The sequence below is a fragment of the Sturnira hondurensis genome, unplaced genomic scaffold (genome assembly GCF_014824575.4).
Source record: "Sturnira hondurensis isolate 20B ecotype Veracruz unplaced genomic scaffold, ASM1482457v3 Scaffold0013299, whole genome shotgun sequence".
Classification (NCBI taxonomy): Eukaryota; Metazoa; Chordata; class Mammalia; order Chiroptera; family Phyllostomidae; genus Sturnira; species Sturnira hondurensis.
In genome coordinates this window covers 4,056,679-4,074,259 of record NW_028085930.1, presented here as the reverse complement: position 1 = coordinate 4,074,259, position 17,581 = coordinate 4,056,679, and the positions used below count along the sequence as shown (strand labels likewise).

General features: G+C 37.5%; 1 protein-coding gene across 1 annotated transcript in view; it reads left to right on the top strand.

Annotated features, from left to right (window-relative positions):
• Nucleotides 1–17,581, top strand: part of PPP2R3A (protein phosphatase 2 regulatory subunit B''alpha) — a 158,531-nt gene that overhangs the window by 36,476 nt on the left and 104,474 nt on the right. The window contains exon 3 of the mRNA XM_037061227.1: nt 3,246–5,665. Coding sequence (XP_036917122.1) covers nt 3,674–5,665 — 1,992 coding nt within the window. The 5' untranslated portion in view covers nt 3,246–3,673. The remainder of the gene's footprint in view (nt 1–3,245; nt 5,666–17,581) is intronic.

Here is a 17,581-nt window from a genome sequence, read left to right as displayed (position 1 = left end):
CTTTCATTTAGAATGGAAGGACAGATAAAGTGCTTCTCAGATAAGGTCAAGTTCAAGGAGTTCATCATCACCAAGCCCTTATTATATGAAATGCTAAAGGGACTTATATAAGAAAAAGAAGATGAAAAATATGAACAGTGAAAGGACAGCAAACACACAGTTATTAACAACCACACCTAAAACAAAAGCAAACCAAGAGGACAGCTAGATCAGGAGTGGAACCATAGAAATGAAGAACACATGGAGGGTTAGAAACAGGGGGGTGGGAGGGGGAGAAGGGGGGAGAAGGCACAGAAAATAGCATAGATGGTAGGTAGAAAATAGATAGGGGGAGGGCGAGAATAGTGGGGGAAATATAGAATCTAAAGAACTTGAGACACGTGGTTATAAACTAAGAGGGGGAGAATGGTGGGGGAGGGAGTGTGCAGGTGGAGGGGAATGAAGAGGGGAATAGAACAACTGTAATGGTATAATCAATAAAATATATTTTTTAAAAATCAAAAAAAAATTTCTTATTGTTATATTTTCCATTTCCATTTAACCCCTTTATACCTCCCTTCCCCCTATAATCAGCACACTGTTGTCTATGTCCATTCTTCAACTGTTTCTTTTCACCACTTGTCTTTCTCAGTAAGATTGTGTATGACAGTGTCATCAAATTTCATTTTTAAAACCTACCAATCTTCATTTTTGCCTTATCTTCCTTTTTAAAGATTTTATTTATTTTCAGAGAGAGGACAAGGGAGGGAAAGAGACATTCTTTGGTTGCTGCTATTTCTTCCCTTTTCTAGGTGTGCATCTTTAGAAACAGTAATTCCTCTCATTGTCGTGTTCTAGTCTTTTGTTCCATAGCATTATTCTCTTTGGCTTCTTGGTATTTTCACTTAAGAATCCTTAGGTACTTCCTTTACTGTGGAACTTCTTTCTGTTTCACCTGCATCCATCCTGCATGATGTCTAATTTGATGGTTTTATATGAGCCATCTGAGATGGGAATACAAGTAGAGGATGAGACAAACACAGCAAAGATCCGTTCACATAGCAACAAAGACACTGAAGGACAAGAAGAATGGGGGCCTTACCTGAAAGACAGGACCTACCTGAAGAAAAAAACCGCAGAGAGAAATAAAGGAATATTATCAGAATTAAGATTTTTATTTTTTCTGAGCTGAAAATCTATATAATTATACTAGTGTTCCTTCAAAATAATTCGTACATTTATTACAATTGTAACCAAATTCCAATAGGATTTTTCTTAAAACTTGACAATTCAAAAATTCATCTGGAAGACTTACCAAAGAATGTTGGAGTGTAAAAAATAAACATAATCAGGGATATGAGAAACAAAGCCAGATAATAAAGCTTAATAAGGCAACCGTAATCACAATCGTGTAGGGCTAGCGCAAAAACAGAGTAATCATTGGATCCAAAAGCCAGGAAATATACTCTAACCAGTATAAGAGTTTAACAAAAGAAAGGGTTCTTCATGAATTAATTGCATTAATTATATTTGTATTTGTTAAGTGTCAAATGCCTAAATGAGCAATAGACAACTTACCAAAGAAAGAGAATAAGCAAAAACACTTTTCTAGGATTGAAGAAATAAAAAGGAAAACAACAAAGCTCTGTTTCTCATTAGTAAATGTGTAAAAGTTTTATTGTTGAAACACAAGTGCTATTGGTCTACAGCCATACCACCCTCATCTCATCTGATCTCAGAAGCTAAGCAGGGTAGGGCCTGATTAGTACTTGGATGGGAAACACTAGGGCTACTGACGGTGTATTGACAGTGTATTGCTGCTATTGATCTCCTTTCCTGCTGTCATCATCTCCTTCCTATTGTCTTACTGCATCGTTCTTGATGTAATAGTGTCACACATTCTGTCCTTCAGCAAATCATGTTGGCTCTATGTTTGAAATATATACAGCATCTAAACTCCTCCACTGGTACTTTCCTAGCCTCTTTGCCTAATTTATTGTAATAGCCCCCTTTCCCCTGCTTCTTATGTTGCTCCTCTACAGTCTCCTCTGAATACTACAGCCAAAATTGCCAATTTAAAATGTAAATCTGATTATGTCATTCCTCTGCTCAGTAGTTACCAGTTGTTTCCAAGCTCATGCACAGTAAAGCCAAATTCATCATATAGCCAGACCCTGCATGACTTAGATTCCTGCCTTTCCTTTCTGGCATCATCTCCCACACTGCTTCTCACCCCCCTTGCTTTTTCTGCTCCAGTCACTTTAGCTTCCTCTCATTCTTTTAGTAAATCAAGCATGCTTCCACCTCAGGCCCTTTGCACTTCGGGTTAGCCTGTCTGATATGATTTAACCCAAACATACCTCCTCAGGTTATTCCTCTCTTCTTTCAGGTCTCTATTAATGAGTTAGGGAAGTTTTTCCTGGACTGCCCTTTGTGACATAGCATCCTCCCTCCCTTTCTAAACCCTTGCTGTGCTTCCTTTTTCTCCATAGCACAAATTACCATCTAAGTTATATGTTAACTTACATATTGTTTTTCTTTTCCCAACTAGATTGCCAGCTCTCTAAGGCGAGGGACCTTATTTTATTCACTGCTGTATTCCTGGCATTTAGCAAATGCTCGACATGTAGTAGACACTCCGTATTTATTGAGCAGATAAATAGATTTAAATAGTATAAATAGTATAGATTGAGCAAATACATTGATTGAACCTTTTCAGAAAGCCATGATTTAGCAGCCCTTTTTTTTTTTAAGGGAGCAATTAAGTAAATTTTATACACTTGATGGTGAAAGGGAGTGGGAGAGAGAGATCTCTGCCTATGGCAGGGTTTGAGAGTCTGGGCTCAAGAACAGTAATGAAGATTGTTTCTTTTTCTTTCTTTCGATAGTAAGAAAAGAGGATGATGGGAGAATAATTTCTAAGTGTAGAGGGAGTTGTAGATCAAGAACAAGTATTTGTGTTGTCAAACAAGTACTTTAGTAGAAGTACTTGTTATTTCATGTAAAGTGGCAAGGAAAGTGGGATAAGAAGTACCAAGCTGGAAGCAGTTGTAAAAAGGTAGAGTTGAGGTAATACTTCTATGGGGAATCAGGAGTGTAGAGTGTGATAAAACAAAGGCGTCAATCAAAGACCAGCAGTCGGTGATATGGCAGAGAATAAGGCTTGGTAATTAACTGCATAGGGGATGCAAAGAAGAGGGAATAAATGGTTCTTTACGTATTAAGAAATCATATTTTCTTTTCATTATTTTCTTTTTTCTTTATAGGTTTCTTCTCATTCTCAGAAAAAAATGGATCATTTAAACCTTTGGAGGACTCAGTTAACACAAAACTTCTATACTACCAACTAAGATTTATAACAATAAATTTCTGTCATAGGATTGCTGAAGAACTAAAAGAAGATATTTTTTATAAAACTCTTATAGTATCATGATATTACTAAATAAAACTAAAAAGCACAATTATTAAATTATTAGACTTGCTACTATAAGCACACATGTGCAACAGCTACTGATCCTGACAGTTACCACACCTCAAATTTAGATGATTTCTGTTTGTGGAAAAGGTTGTTATATTTGCAGGAAACCACTGAATATCGTCAAACATATTTTCAGCTGACTGTCATTTAGGAGGATTTACTTGAAACAAGTTCCAGAAAATTCCAGTCGTCCCACCACTAAGTGGATTTGATATTATGGCAGCAACTTACAGACTTGTGGTTAGTACTGTGAACCACTACAACAGTGTGGTGATAGACCGGCGTTTTGAGCAAGCTATTCATTATTGCACTGGAACCTGCCACACCTTTGCACATGGAGTTGACTGCATTGTGATACATCATAGCGTCTGCGCAGATCTCTTACACATCCCTGTGTCCCAGTTCAAAGATGCAGATCTAGACTCCATGTTTCTCTCGCATGAAAATGGGTTTTCATCAGCTGAAAGTGACTATCCCCATCAGGCCCTCGCAGGCATACCCAGGGTCAAGAAAGGATCTACGTTTCAGAATACCTGTAACTTAAAGGATATTGCAGGAGAAGCAATCAGTTTTGCTAGTGGGAAAATAAAAGAATTTTCCCTTGAAAAACTCAAAAACTCCAACCATGCAGCTTATAGAAAGGGAAGGAAAGTTAAATCTGACTCATTTAATAGGAGGTCAGTTGATATTGACTTGCTCTGTGGCCATTACAACAGCGATGGGAACTCCTCATCCTTTGGTTTACTCCGGAGTTCCTCAGTTGAGGAAAAATCTTTGTCCCATAGAAATTCACTCGATGTGAACCTGACTTCCATGTTTCTTCACAACTTCTCTGAAGAAGACCTGGTTACTCAGATTTTGGAAAAACATAAAATAGATAATTTTTCTTCTGGAACAGACATAAAGATGTGCTTGGACATATTGCTGAAGTGCTCGGAGGATTTGAAAAAATGCACAGACATTATAAAACAGTGTATAAAGAAAAAGTCAGGGAGTAGCACCAATGAAGGAAATGGTAATGATGCAGTTTCTAGCTCTGAAACTGTCTATATGAATGTAATGACCAGGTTAGCATCCTATCTGAAAAAGCTACCATTTGAATTCATGCAGTCTGGAAATAATGAGGCTATAGATTTAACAGAATATGTTAATATGCCCAGTTTACAGCTGACTCCCTTCTCCCCAATATTTGGCACTGAGCAGCCCCCTAAATATGAAGATGTTGTCCAGCTCTCAGCCCCTGACCCTGGACATTTTCAAACTATAGAATCGCAAGATGACAAGCGTCATTCCAGGAAAATAGACACTGTAAAATCCATTCCAAACAACTCTACAAATTCTACATATAACTTAAAGATAAATGATCCCAGAACTCTAAAAGATGTCCAGCTTCAATCACGGTCGTTAACCATGAACACTTCAGGAAATGTTTCTTCTGGTGACTTAATGGAAACCCTTTATATTGAAGAGGAATCAGATGGAAAGAAAGCATTAGATAAAGGACAAAGGACAGAGAATGGACTCAGTCAGGAGTTGTTAAAGGTAGATGAAGATAGAGCAGAATTTTCAGATCATGGTACTCATCTTAAAAAATGCCCTGCCTCGGTGCAAAATGAAATGGTTAAGATATTTGAGAAACCAGTTGTTGATATGCCCAAGGAAGATCTTAAGTCAAAAGTTCCTAAAGTGGAAGAGGAAGACCACAGAGATTTTATGAATTCTAACAGTAGGGAGGAGATAGATAAATTGTTAATGGATTTGGAATCTTTTTCACAGAAAATGGAGACCTCTCTAAGAGAGCCACTTGTTAAAGTTAAAAGCTCTGACTCTCTAAATAATCATAGACAGTTGACTGATCAGGTCCCTGTAGATCTTGAGCCTAAATCTAAGGCCTCTTCACCCACGGAAAAAGTCTCACCTTCCTGTCTAACAAAGATCATTGAAACCAATGGACACAAAATTGAGGAAGAGGATCGAGCCCTCTTACTACGGATTTTAGAAAGCATTGAAGATTTTGCTCAAGAACTAGTGGAATGCAAATCAGGCAGAGGGAGCCTATCACAAGAAAAGGAAATGATGCAAATTCTACAGGAAACCTTGACATCATCTTCCCAAGCCAATTTATCAGTCTGTAGAAGCCCTGTTGGTGATAAAGCCAAAGATACTACTTCAGTGGTTTTGATTCAGCAGACTCCAGAGGTGATCAAGGTAAGACCCAATAGCCATAAGTCCTGGAAGTCTCCAACAAAATGTTTTAATGTTTGTAAAATTTATAAAGAAAAGCTTTTTGTTATCCATTCTATGTTCTTCTAAATTTCCTGCCCTATTCTAGGTATGGTCTCACTCAGTTCAGTAAAAAAAAAAAAAAAACCTGAAAAGCAAAGACTTTAGAGTCAAACAGACCAGTTTTAACTGTGTCTCCCCCCACCTACCAACACCCTTCATCTTCTTCATAGGTCTGTGACCAAAGGAAAGTTATTTGCCTTAATACCCTCATTTATATAATGGAATTAATAAGGATCAAGATAACATGTGAAGCGCAGCCAAGGGCCAAGGGGCCTTACACGCAGCGGGCATTAATGTTAGTATTCCCCAATCAAACAGTAGACCAGTCATTACTACGTGCCTGTATGTAGACTATAAGGTGCAGTGTGGGGGTACAGAAGAAAAGAAGACATTCTTGAAGAGCTTAAAATCTAACTGGGGAAACAAAACTAACATACAGGAGACAGTACATGAATATGTAGGCACTTATCTGAAAATATTGTTAGGGCAATAGGTCTTCAAAGAAGGTAAAGATTAGAGTATATGAGATTCACTTCTTCGTGCAAATGGGGGTAAGTGTCAATCTAGAGTCATAGGATAGAAGTATTTTCAAAAGGTTTTGAATCTACCCTGGTACTGAAAGCACTGCCTTTGAATAATCCCAGAAATATCCCATTTATGTTTGTCTTAGCATAACAGGATTACTTTTTGTTTATTTTGCATGTCCAACATGGATTAGCTAGAAACTCTGCTCCCCCTCACTCAGTGACCCAGGCTGATGGATGCACCATGTTCTTAGAGCTGCCCTATGGCCTTATCTGGGCAATGTGGCTTATGAGTTCACTGAGGAAGGGGAGGAAAGAGACCGTGCTTTTAACCACTTTGCCCTGCACATAACATATTTTTTCTTCTGCTCACATTCTAGTGATTTTGGTCTAATGGCTAAGAAACATAGGGAAGCACATAGACTATTAGGTGAGCTGTATCTCTACCATGTGAATAAACCATACATGTCAATATGTGAATTCAGACATAAAGCCAGATTAACAAGTTGTAAAATAATGATATGACTTATTTAGTGTTATGTACATTTGTACAAAAAAAATAAAGGAATACATGGATACACCACACACCAATGTTCAGGACAAAGATTAATCCCTGGGGGAAGGAAAAGCAATCAAATTAAGGGTACACAGGTGCCTCAATAGTATTAATGAAGTTCTCTTTCATAATCTGGTAGATTATAAATATTTCATCCTATTTTTATGCCTTTTTGTATATCTTAAACATTAATTTTTTGTATTTTTGGATATTAGAGGTAGCATATATGTGGCCATGTTAAAATATATGTATATATATTTTAGCATTCTCATTAATGTGGCTTTTCATAAAATAAAAGACATTTTTCATTTTCCCCAATAATTTTATTGATTTGGATATTTTGAGTGTGTCAGTTATCTCCTGTGTGGTATAATGTTTATTGTTCTCAGTTAATGTTTTGATTTGATCGCTATCAACTTCACCTGGTCTACCTGACCATGGAGCATCATCCAGCAAGAAATCTCCAGCATGAAACATCACAAGCCACTTTTGACACATTTGTTTAATCAGTCACAGCACCTTCTCCATATACTGCACAAATTTTTTTTTGCACTTCAGTTGTGTTTTTACCTTTTTTGAAATAATAAAGCATAATATGCCAAAATGTTGAGTATTCTATCTTCAGTATTAAAATGGCTACACAAAAATTCACCAAATTTTATAAGTTTTTTTTAAAGCACACTGCTATGACAGCTGTCACAATACAATCTAACAAAATTGTTTCAAGTGAAGTTAAAGACAACTAAGCACTACTAGAGCCATCATACAGAAAAAAGCAAATGAGCTTTTTGGCCAACCCAATGTATATCGTGATCAGATAAATTTCTATCTCTTATTTGTTTTGTAGCTGTTGTTCTGTACCTGTTTTTAATTGTTAGTGACACTAAGGTTTAAAACAGTACTTATTTAAGGTTATTAGATGATTTGAGTCTAAATATCATCAGATGTTCACTGAGTATTTCTGTGAAATCTCTGTATGAACCTCCTCACTTACTGATTCACAAATGGTAATGTCTTTAATTTGAGTCAGTGATGAGGGAGAAACTGTGGAAATTACAAAAATTAGAAAAAGTCTTTTCATGTACATAGGTGTTACTGATATGGTTAATATTTTTTAAAGAAGAGAAAATACCTATATAGCAACCCCAAAATAATCATGACAAAAGTTAACAGTTCTTGTGAGCTAAGGAGACAAAATTCTTCTAAAAGAGATGGGCTATAGAAAGTAGAGAATGTGAACCTGAAGCCAAGAATAAGTCTTGCATAGCATCTTTCCTGTGCCCCTGGCTCCCAGCTCATGAGCAAGTCCTCTGACACCCCCAGTCTAAATACAGCTCCCTAAAAATGTCACAGTGGACTCTCAATGAGCTCCCCAGTTTTTAAACAAGTATGAACTGAAATCACAATTTTATTTAAAAAGACTCTCCTATTAGCCCTTTAAATAAGTTCCCATATCATAGAATAGCAAACAATTTGATATTTCCTCTTAGTAAAAGTGGGGAAAGTAATTCATGAAAAACTAATTTAAAGAAACAAATAATATAGAAATATAAAATTCAGGAATATACTTAATGTGAGAAAACAAAACTGTCTTTCCATGACTTAGTTGTCTCTACTTTTTAAAAAAAAATCTTTCTTATAAAATATTTTAAACCAGGAGTTGGCAAACATTTTCCATACAGGGCCAGGTAGTAAATATTTCAGGCTATGTGGGTCACAAAATCTCTGTCTACACAGTCTTCTTTTATTCCTCAGTTGATTTTTAGAGAGTGAGAGACAAACATCAATTTTTTGTTCCACTTATTTAGATATTTATTGGTTGATTCTTGTGCCCTGACCAGGAATCAAACCCGCAACCTTGCTGTATCGGATTGACACTCCAACCAACTGAGCTACCCGGCCAGGCTGTCATCTTCCTTATTCTTCTTTACTTCCTCCGTTCCTCCTCCTCCTCCTCCTCCCCCTCCCCCCTTCCCCCTTGCCTCCTCTCCTTTCCTCTTTCCTCCTCCCCCTCCTTTCTTCTTCTTTTTTTAACAATCCTTGAGTAGCATAAAACCCTTCCTAGCTCCAAGCCTGACAAAAACAGGCAGTGGAACATATTTGGCCTACAAACTAGTTTGTCAGCCTCTGTTTTAAGCAAATAGGAAAAAAGTGTGGTGAATAATAGAGCACTCTTATTACCCCCCACTTAGCTCTGTCTAGTCTTAATTTTGACATATTTACATCAGATCTTTGCTTTACCTAATATTTTCATTATCATCTTTATAAAAATTCATCTCAGATATAGTTGAAGTCCCTAGGGCTCTCTCTCCTAGTATCTACTCCCCTTTTTCAGAATTAATCACTGCCTTAAAGTCGATGTTTAACTCCTGAAAGTTTATTTTTTACCCCCAGTTTATTGATTTTAAAGAAGGTGGATAGAGAGAGAAATAACTATGCAAGAGAGAAACATCAGTTGGTTGCCTGTTGTATGGGCCCTAACCAGGGATCCAACTGCAACCTAGGCATGTGCCCTGACCAGGAATCAAACCCCATGACCTTTTGGTTATAGGATGACACTTCAACCATCTGAGTCACACCAGCCAGGACTCCTTCTGAAAGTTTTCATGATGTATTTTTTGCCATGTTTTTATACCTATGTAGAGAGAGTGAGTGGAAAGTGATAGGAAATAAAATCAGAGAGCTGGTTGGGGTCAACTTATAAATGACCTTGTGTGCGATACGAAAGAGTTCGTTCTAGGGAAGTAGTGATTTAACAAAGGTTTTTTAAGGCAGGGAGTCTCAGTATGATTTTTTTAGGATAATAAATTTTAAATTAAGGCCTTTTTAAAGCCTTTTGAACTATCAAAATTTTGCCGATTGTTCAAAACATTTCAGTTAAACGGTTTGTGTCATGTGGCTCACAGGAAGTGCTTGCACATGGTGATTATCCCTGAGAAGATAGACTGGACAATATTATGTCAGTAATATTTTCATGTTTTAAAATAGTTTCACAAGTATGAGCAGTATTTTCTATCTACATATTTCTTGTCCAGAATTACAGTGCGAGCTTGTATTGGGAGAGGGGGTCAAGTAGAAAATACTAGGCTGATATTGAAAGGTTGGTAAAGAGGCTATCGGTCTAGATCAGAGGTAGCATCCTGTGGTCCATGTGCCAAATCTGACCTGTTGCCTGTGTTTATAAATACAGCTAATGTTTGAACAACATTGTAATTTGAACTGTGTGAGCTCACTTAGGTTCAGGTATTTTCAATAAATATATTGGAAAATTTTTTTGAGATCTGAGACAATTTGAAAAAACTTGTGGATGAACTGTGTAGCTTAGGAATATTGAAAAATTAAGAAAAAGGTATGTTGTGAATGCATAAAATATATGTATCTACTAACCTATTTTATCAATTACTATCATATGCACAAATCTATTACAAAAAGTTAAAATTTATCAAAACTTGTGCAGACGCAGACTATGCATGATACCATTCACAGTCAAGAGACATGAAGCAGACTTAAAGATGCAGTATTATTACTGCATACAATTAACTGTATTCTATGCTGTGATACTGTAATAATTTTGTAAACACCTCCTGTTATTAGAGTGAGCTCAAGTGTTGCAAGCATCCGCTTAAAATGCCTATGGCATTAATCATCTCCACATGAGCAGTTCATCTCACCAGTAAATTGGTATCGCAGTAAAGAAATGATTTCTTGCAGTTCTTGTATTTTTCCATATTTAGTACAATACTGTAAACCTTGAATAATGCCATGGGACTCATATGAAGTTCCTCTAGTAATGCTGGAAGTGCTTCCAAGAAACAGAAAAAAAGTCATAACATTACAAGAAAAGTTGAGTTAGTTGATATGTAGTGTAGATTGAGGTCTGCAGCTGTGGTCCCCCCACCATTTCAAGGTAAGTGAATCCATTAAGGACCATTGTAGAAAAAGAAAAGGAATTCATGAAATTGTTGCTGCAGCCACACCAGCAGGCACAAAAATCTTGCAGTTTTTGAGAAATACCTTTTTAAATTGAGTTTATGTATTGAATACGGGTGCAGGTTTGCTATAAGAAAGTCATGCCTGTAGACTCTGTTACGATTAGAGAAAAATTGAAGCCATTATATGGCAAAGCAAAAGGAAGGTAAAAGATCTAAAGCTGGAGAATTTAATGCCAGCAAAGGATAGTTTCATAATTTTAGAAAGTAGTTGGCTTGAAAATGTCAGGATAACAGAAGAAGCAGCTTCGGCCAACCAAGAGTCAACAGACAAGTTCCCAGGTGCCATTAAGAAACTCATTGAGGCCCTGACTGGTGTAGCTCAGTGGATTGAGTGCGGGCCTGCGAACCACACGATCGTAGTTCGATTCCCAGTCAGGGCACATGCCTGGGTTGCAGGCGAGTTCCCAGCAGGGAACTCACAAGAGGCAACCATACATTGATGTTTCTCTCCTTCTTTCCTCCCATTCCCCTCTAAAGATAAATAAATTTTTAAAAAAAGGGAAAAAAACTTATTGAGGAGAAAGGATATCTGCCTGAACAGGTTTTAATGCAGACAAAAGTGCCCTATTCTGAGTGTGTGTGGGGGCGGGGGGAGCCTCACAAGACATTTACCAGTAAGGAAGAGGAGCACCAGAATTTAAGGCAAGAATACATAGGTTAATCCTATTTTTTGTGCAAATGCACTGAGTTTATAATGAACTGCCATATGTGTATCTTTAGATATATAAGGATACATAGGTATATATCTATGTCTATCTGCTAACCCCTGAGCCTTGAAGGGAAAAGATAAACATCAACTTCCAGTCTTTTGGTTGCACAACAGAAGGCTTGGACAGCAAGAACCCGTTTTCTGGATTGGTTCCATCCATGATTTGTCTCTGAAGTCAGGAAGTCCCTTGCTAGGAAACTGCCCTTTAAGGCTCTTTTGATATCAGATGATGCCCCTGACCACCCAGAACCCCATGAGTTCACTGAAGATCTCAAAGTGGTCTACTTACCTCTAGACATTAATTCTGGTTCATCCTCTAGAGGTCATAAGGGCCCTTAAGGCTCATTACCATGTGACACTCTATAGAAAGGATTGTCAGTGCTGTAGAACCCCATTAGAGGGGACGTCGTGAACGTCTGGAAGGGTTACATCCACCATGGAAGATGCCATCCTTGTTCTAGAAAACAGTGGTGAAAGTCATCGAGTCCGAAACAGTGAACTCCTGCTGGAGAAACTGCCCAGACATTGTGCATGACTTCACAGGATTTGCGACAGAGCCAATCAAGGGAATTGTGGCAAATTGTCGATACGGCAGAGGTGGGTGGGTAATGAAGGGTTTCAAAATACACATCTTGGAGAAATTCAGGAACTGATAGACACCATACAAGAGGAATTACCAGAAGACGACTTGATGGAGATGAGTGCTTCTGAACCAGTGCCAGACAGTGAGGAGGAAAACTTGGAAGCAGCAGGGCCAGAAAACAAATTGACATTGGACAGTCAGGCAGAAGGGTTCCGATTATTCAAGACTGCTTTTGTCCTCTTTTATAATGTGGACCTTTCTGTGACATGGGCCTTTAAAGGAAAGCAAATGGTGGAAGAAGGATTGGTACCATATAGAAACATTTTGAGAAAAATGAAAGACAAAGTAGACAAAATTACAATGTGTTTCTATAAAGTTACACAATGTGCCTGCCTCGTTTTCCACCTCTTCTGCCTCTGCTATCCATGAGAGAGCAAGACCAACCCTCTTCCTCCTTAGACTATTCAACATAAAAAAGGCAAGGATGAAGACTTTTATGATCCATGTCCACATAACGAACAGTAACTTTTTTCTGTGTATATGTGTGTCTTCATGTTAGAATCTAATAACTGTCCAGTAAGAACTGTGTGGGACATTTTTGTGTCATCACCATCATTGCCTGAGTATTCATCATGTAGAACATCATGTGTAAGACTTGTATCAGAGTGGATAGCACATCCTTATCTAGTCATGAGGTGAGTGGTATTTAATATAAAATTAATCATGTGTTTTCCTGCTGTTTTATAACATTGCCTTCAAAGAATTATATTAATGTACAGTACACCTCTCTAATAATTGGAGAAATTGGGTATTTGCATATCATCACAGATAAGTGGTTTCTCTAAAATGAACAGTATTTCCAATACTGTATTATGAATATGACTGTAATACTATGTGCCATAAAAATTTTATAACCATTCATTAGTGTGTAGGCTACACTACTGTGAAGCAATTATATTCATTATACTATGCTACCATAAAGCAATCATTGTGCTGTGCTTCATTATCAATGCATTATACCTATAAATAAATATTCTTTTTTACATTATCTTTGCATTTTTGATGTCTAGTATTAGTAAAACATATAACATCTACAGTGTTTTATAGCATGTAAGACAGTATTGTATAGGTACATATAGATGATTCATTGTATAAATAGATTATGTAAATTTAAAGTATTGGTACAGTATGATATTATAAATGTATTTTCTCTTATGATTTTTTTTACTTGAAATATTTTATTTATTAGAGGGGAAGGGAAGGAGGAGAGAAACATCGATGTGTAGTTGCCTCTAGTGCGCCTCCATCTGGGGACCTGGCTCACAACACAGGCATGTGCCCTGACTAGGAATCAAACTGGTGACCCTTTGGTTCTCAGCACTCGCTCAGTCCACAGAGCTGCACCAGCCAGGGACTCTTATGATATAACATTTTCTTTTCTCTAGCATACTTTATTATAAGAATACAATATATAATTCTTATAATATACAAAATATGTTTTAAATTGACTATGTTATTGGTAAGGCTTCTAGTCATTAGTAGGCTATTAGTATGTATTTAAGTTTGGGGGGGGTCAGAAGTTAAATGGGGATTTTTGACTGTGTGGAGCGGTTGGTACCCTTAACCCTCAAGTTTAGGGGTCAACTGTAGTTTTATTGGAACACAGACATACTTATTCATTTACATAAGATTTATGGATGCTTTTGTGCTCCACCTGCTAAAAGTTTGAGTGGTTACAACAGGGACCTTAAAGCTTAAAATATTTACTAGCTGGCCATTTACAGTAACATTTTCTAACTCCTGCTCTAAATATTATTTCATGATAGGTAAGCAAAACAGACTTTTGATAAGATTCAGTGTGATATTTTGTTAAAGGCGTTGGAAATCTTGGAAACATCACTATTAATAGCAAAAACTACAAATGGTCGATAAGCCCTAAGTTTCAAAATCTTTCTTTTTGAGTTCTGATAATGGATTTGGATCTACATAGTTTTAGCCTTCTTTCCTCTCCAGTCACAACCTATCTCTGACTTTTCCACCTAAAACAGCTTCCTCTTCAGTCCATTTTTTAATTTCCTATTCTTTCTTCCTTTCGTTGCGTGGGAACTTTCTCAAGGTGTCAAGTTATCTACGTCTTTGGCTTGCAAATGTTCAGTAACACTTTTCACAAAGCCTCAAAGTGGCAGGAAACAACCCTACAGATTGTAAAGTGACTGAGGTGTGCAGATAGACCTAAAAGACAGATGAACAAGAAAAAGAGAACAACTTGTGGAGGAAGGAAAGGGGAATGTTGCTGAGGTCTCAGAGTGTTTTATAATTCGATGAGTAGATTACTGAGGACATATTTTGGTACAGGGGATAGTGTAGTAATTTTTTTAAACATTTAGAAGTGATAATGCTTTGGTACTTCAAATAATAAGTCATATCTTATATTATGTTTTATCACCACCAACAGATAGTATTATAGCCTTTACTAGCCTATTAGATGTTATTCACAGGTTAAAATAATGAACACTAGCCTCCCTTGAAAATTATTTATTTTAACTTAATTAGTAAAAACAAAGCCAGGGGAAAAAACCCATTGCTACCTACATTATTAGTTAGAAGAATGGAAGCAGGGAGAAGGTTCATCAATGAAAGAGGAAGAATTTAAGATAAATAAGGAGGAAGATTATTGTTTAAAAAAACTATAGTATTTAAGTTTAGTGAAACTTTGCAAATTTGAACTAATTAAGGGAGAAACCTGTCTGAATTAACTAAAATACAAATTAAAATGTTAATGTTTTTAAGAAATAGCTTTATTAATTTCAAGTTTAAACAGTAAAACTATTGTCAAAGTATGAATTTTAGCTGGACCTATTTCAATGTGATAAAGGTCATTTATATGTAATAAAAATTATTAACGCAATTTACATAATACAAACTTTATTTAACACTTCATGAGTGGACAGTGTCTTTTTGGGGAACTGCCGAATGGGGCAGAAGGCAGGGAACTTTCATAGGATAAAGAATAAAGAAAAAGGAAGAAATAAGTAGAAAATATCTGGTTGGCTGAGGCCACATAATCAACCTTGTTTGGGGTGAGAAGGCCCAGAGTTTGCTTGGCCTTTGGCGATTGGCTGACTGAATATACTGTGTTTCTGGTGGAGCAGAGCATTTACAAGGGCACAGAAGATACCTAAGTTTCCGTTTCCTAAGGTGACACCCTGGGAAGGAGTAGCTCCACCTTGGGCCTGGAAATGTATTTCAGCAGTCCCCCTTTTGCTTATCCTCTTGACAGGTAATTTTCAACTTTTTTCATCTCATGGCACCCAAAAGCTAATTACTAAAACTGTGCAGCACACCAAAATTTTTATTTTGCCAGTCTGACCCAAAAATAGGTATAATTTTGATTCATTCACACCAGACAGCTCTCGTTGTGTTGGCTGTTGTCATTTTTCTATTTGACAATCTAAGCAAAAAGACTAAATAGGTATTACATTAAAAAAAATTCTTGTATACCAGTGTGCCTCTTACAGCAAACCAGTTGAAAATTGCTGCTCTTGACCACTGAGGAGGTTTGATCAAAAATGTCAGTCTTATGAGCATGGTTCTCAGTTACGATTGTCTCTTGGGGTCTCAGTGGAGGATTCACATAAGATGATGTCAGGCTCCTATTCTTGGAGCTGATTACATTCTTCTTTTCTCTTTTGTCAGACCAGTCAGAGAAAGACCATCTTTTGGCTGGCCAGTGGCTGCCCACACACATTTAAAATTTAATACACATTGTGTTAGGGAGACAGTAATAATTATTACGACAAAACTATGCCCATGGTTTGGAGAGCACTCCTGAGCTGGAGTCCTCCTAAGTCAAACCAGCAAGAACCAAGTAAATTAATAAATGACCCCAAAGAGGGACATACTTTTCTATAAGCCAGGTGGCCTCTTTATGTATTCTGTGGAACTGTGTCTCCACTTCCCCAGAACTGTTTATCCAGCTAGCTTATTTCAGAAAAACGGTGACATTGGGTCAGGGAGATATTTTAATGGGCAGGAACAACTACAGGATCACTAGCATCTTAGCATTCAACAGTCAGTTGAAGGTTCTGTATACCTGAAGCCAATGCAAAATAGCAATGAAAGAAAAAATGTATAGATCATTTTGTTATTACAGGATGGAAATACCTTCATTATAGATTGTAGGCATTTTGAGAAGACAGTGCTCCTTTATTCACAGTTGTACCCCCAGGTCCTGTTATAGTACCTCCACATACCAGCTGTTTGTTTACATTCTGAACATTTAGGCTTAAAGAGTTAAGGAACACATATACATCTCAGTGTCCTTTTCTCATTCTGTCTACTCCGAGCTTTTGCTTGTGCAGTTGACTTTGTCTAAAGATCACACAGCCATCCTGAGTAGTCTTCCATCAAATTCATGATCACCATCCTGCAGTGGGCCATTACTGTTGTCTGGCAGTGTTAGTACATGTCCTAGTCCTTCGCTCTTCCCACTCTGCAAGCAACTTTCATACTTTTTTCTCTGTCCGCTAACATTTTCTCTTCCATCCTTGCCCTCAGCTAATGACCTTGATTCCTATTTTGCTAAGAAAACTGAAGCAATCAGAGGGGAGACCTTTAGCCATCCACCTAGCCATATTAATATTCATACTTCTTTTCCTTCCATCACTATGCATGAGTGGTCTGGTCACCTAAGGCCAACCCCAGCAATTATGCTCTGGATCCCATCCTCTCCCCTCAACCCAGGGCTACTCTTCCAGTGATTGACCCTCTGCTCTCCTGCAGTCATGTATTTTTACCCTTTACTAGACCATTCCATTAGCAGGTAAACATACCACAATTCCCCCATCATGAAAACAAGACATCCTAAGGCACTTCAGCATCTAAGAGGCACAGCTCCATCAGCTGTTAAATTTGCAACATAATGTTCATCACCATCGATTTCAGCTGTCTCTTTTGACGTCTGAATTCAGCCCTCATGCCAAATTACTGAGAAATCTCATATGCAAACGAACAAATGAGACACTGAGGCAAGATGCTCTGTATTACTGCCACCATCTAATGTGGCAATGTCAATGGACTGGAAACTCTCTGCTCCCTCTAACTTCAGTTGTCTTGACATTTATAGATCCCAAATGAATTCTTGTCTATAATGAGCAAATACTATTTGAAATAAATCCTAAACTCGAGAAGGATGAAGAAAAACAACAGAGAACTATAAGAACCAGAAACTCTAGCCCTGACTGGTGTGGTACAGTGGCTTGAGTGTTGTCCTGCAAACCAAAAGGTTGCCAGTTCAGTTCCCAGTCAGGGCATGTGTCTGGGTTGTGGGCCAGGTCTCTGGTTGTAGGGGGCGGGGGGGGGGGGTAGTATGAGAGGCAACTGATTGATATTTCTCTAGTACATCCATATTTCTCTTCTTCTCTCCCACTTTTCCCCTCTCTCTAAAAATAAATAAAATCTTTTAAAAAAAAAGA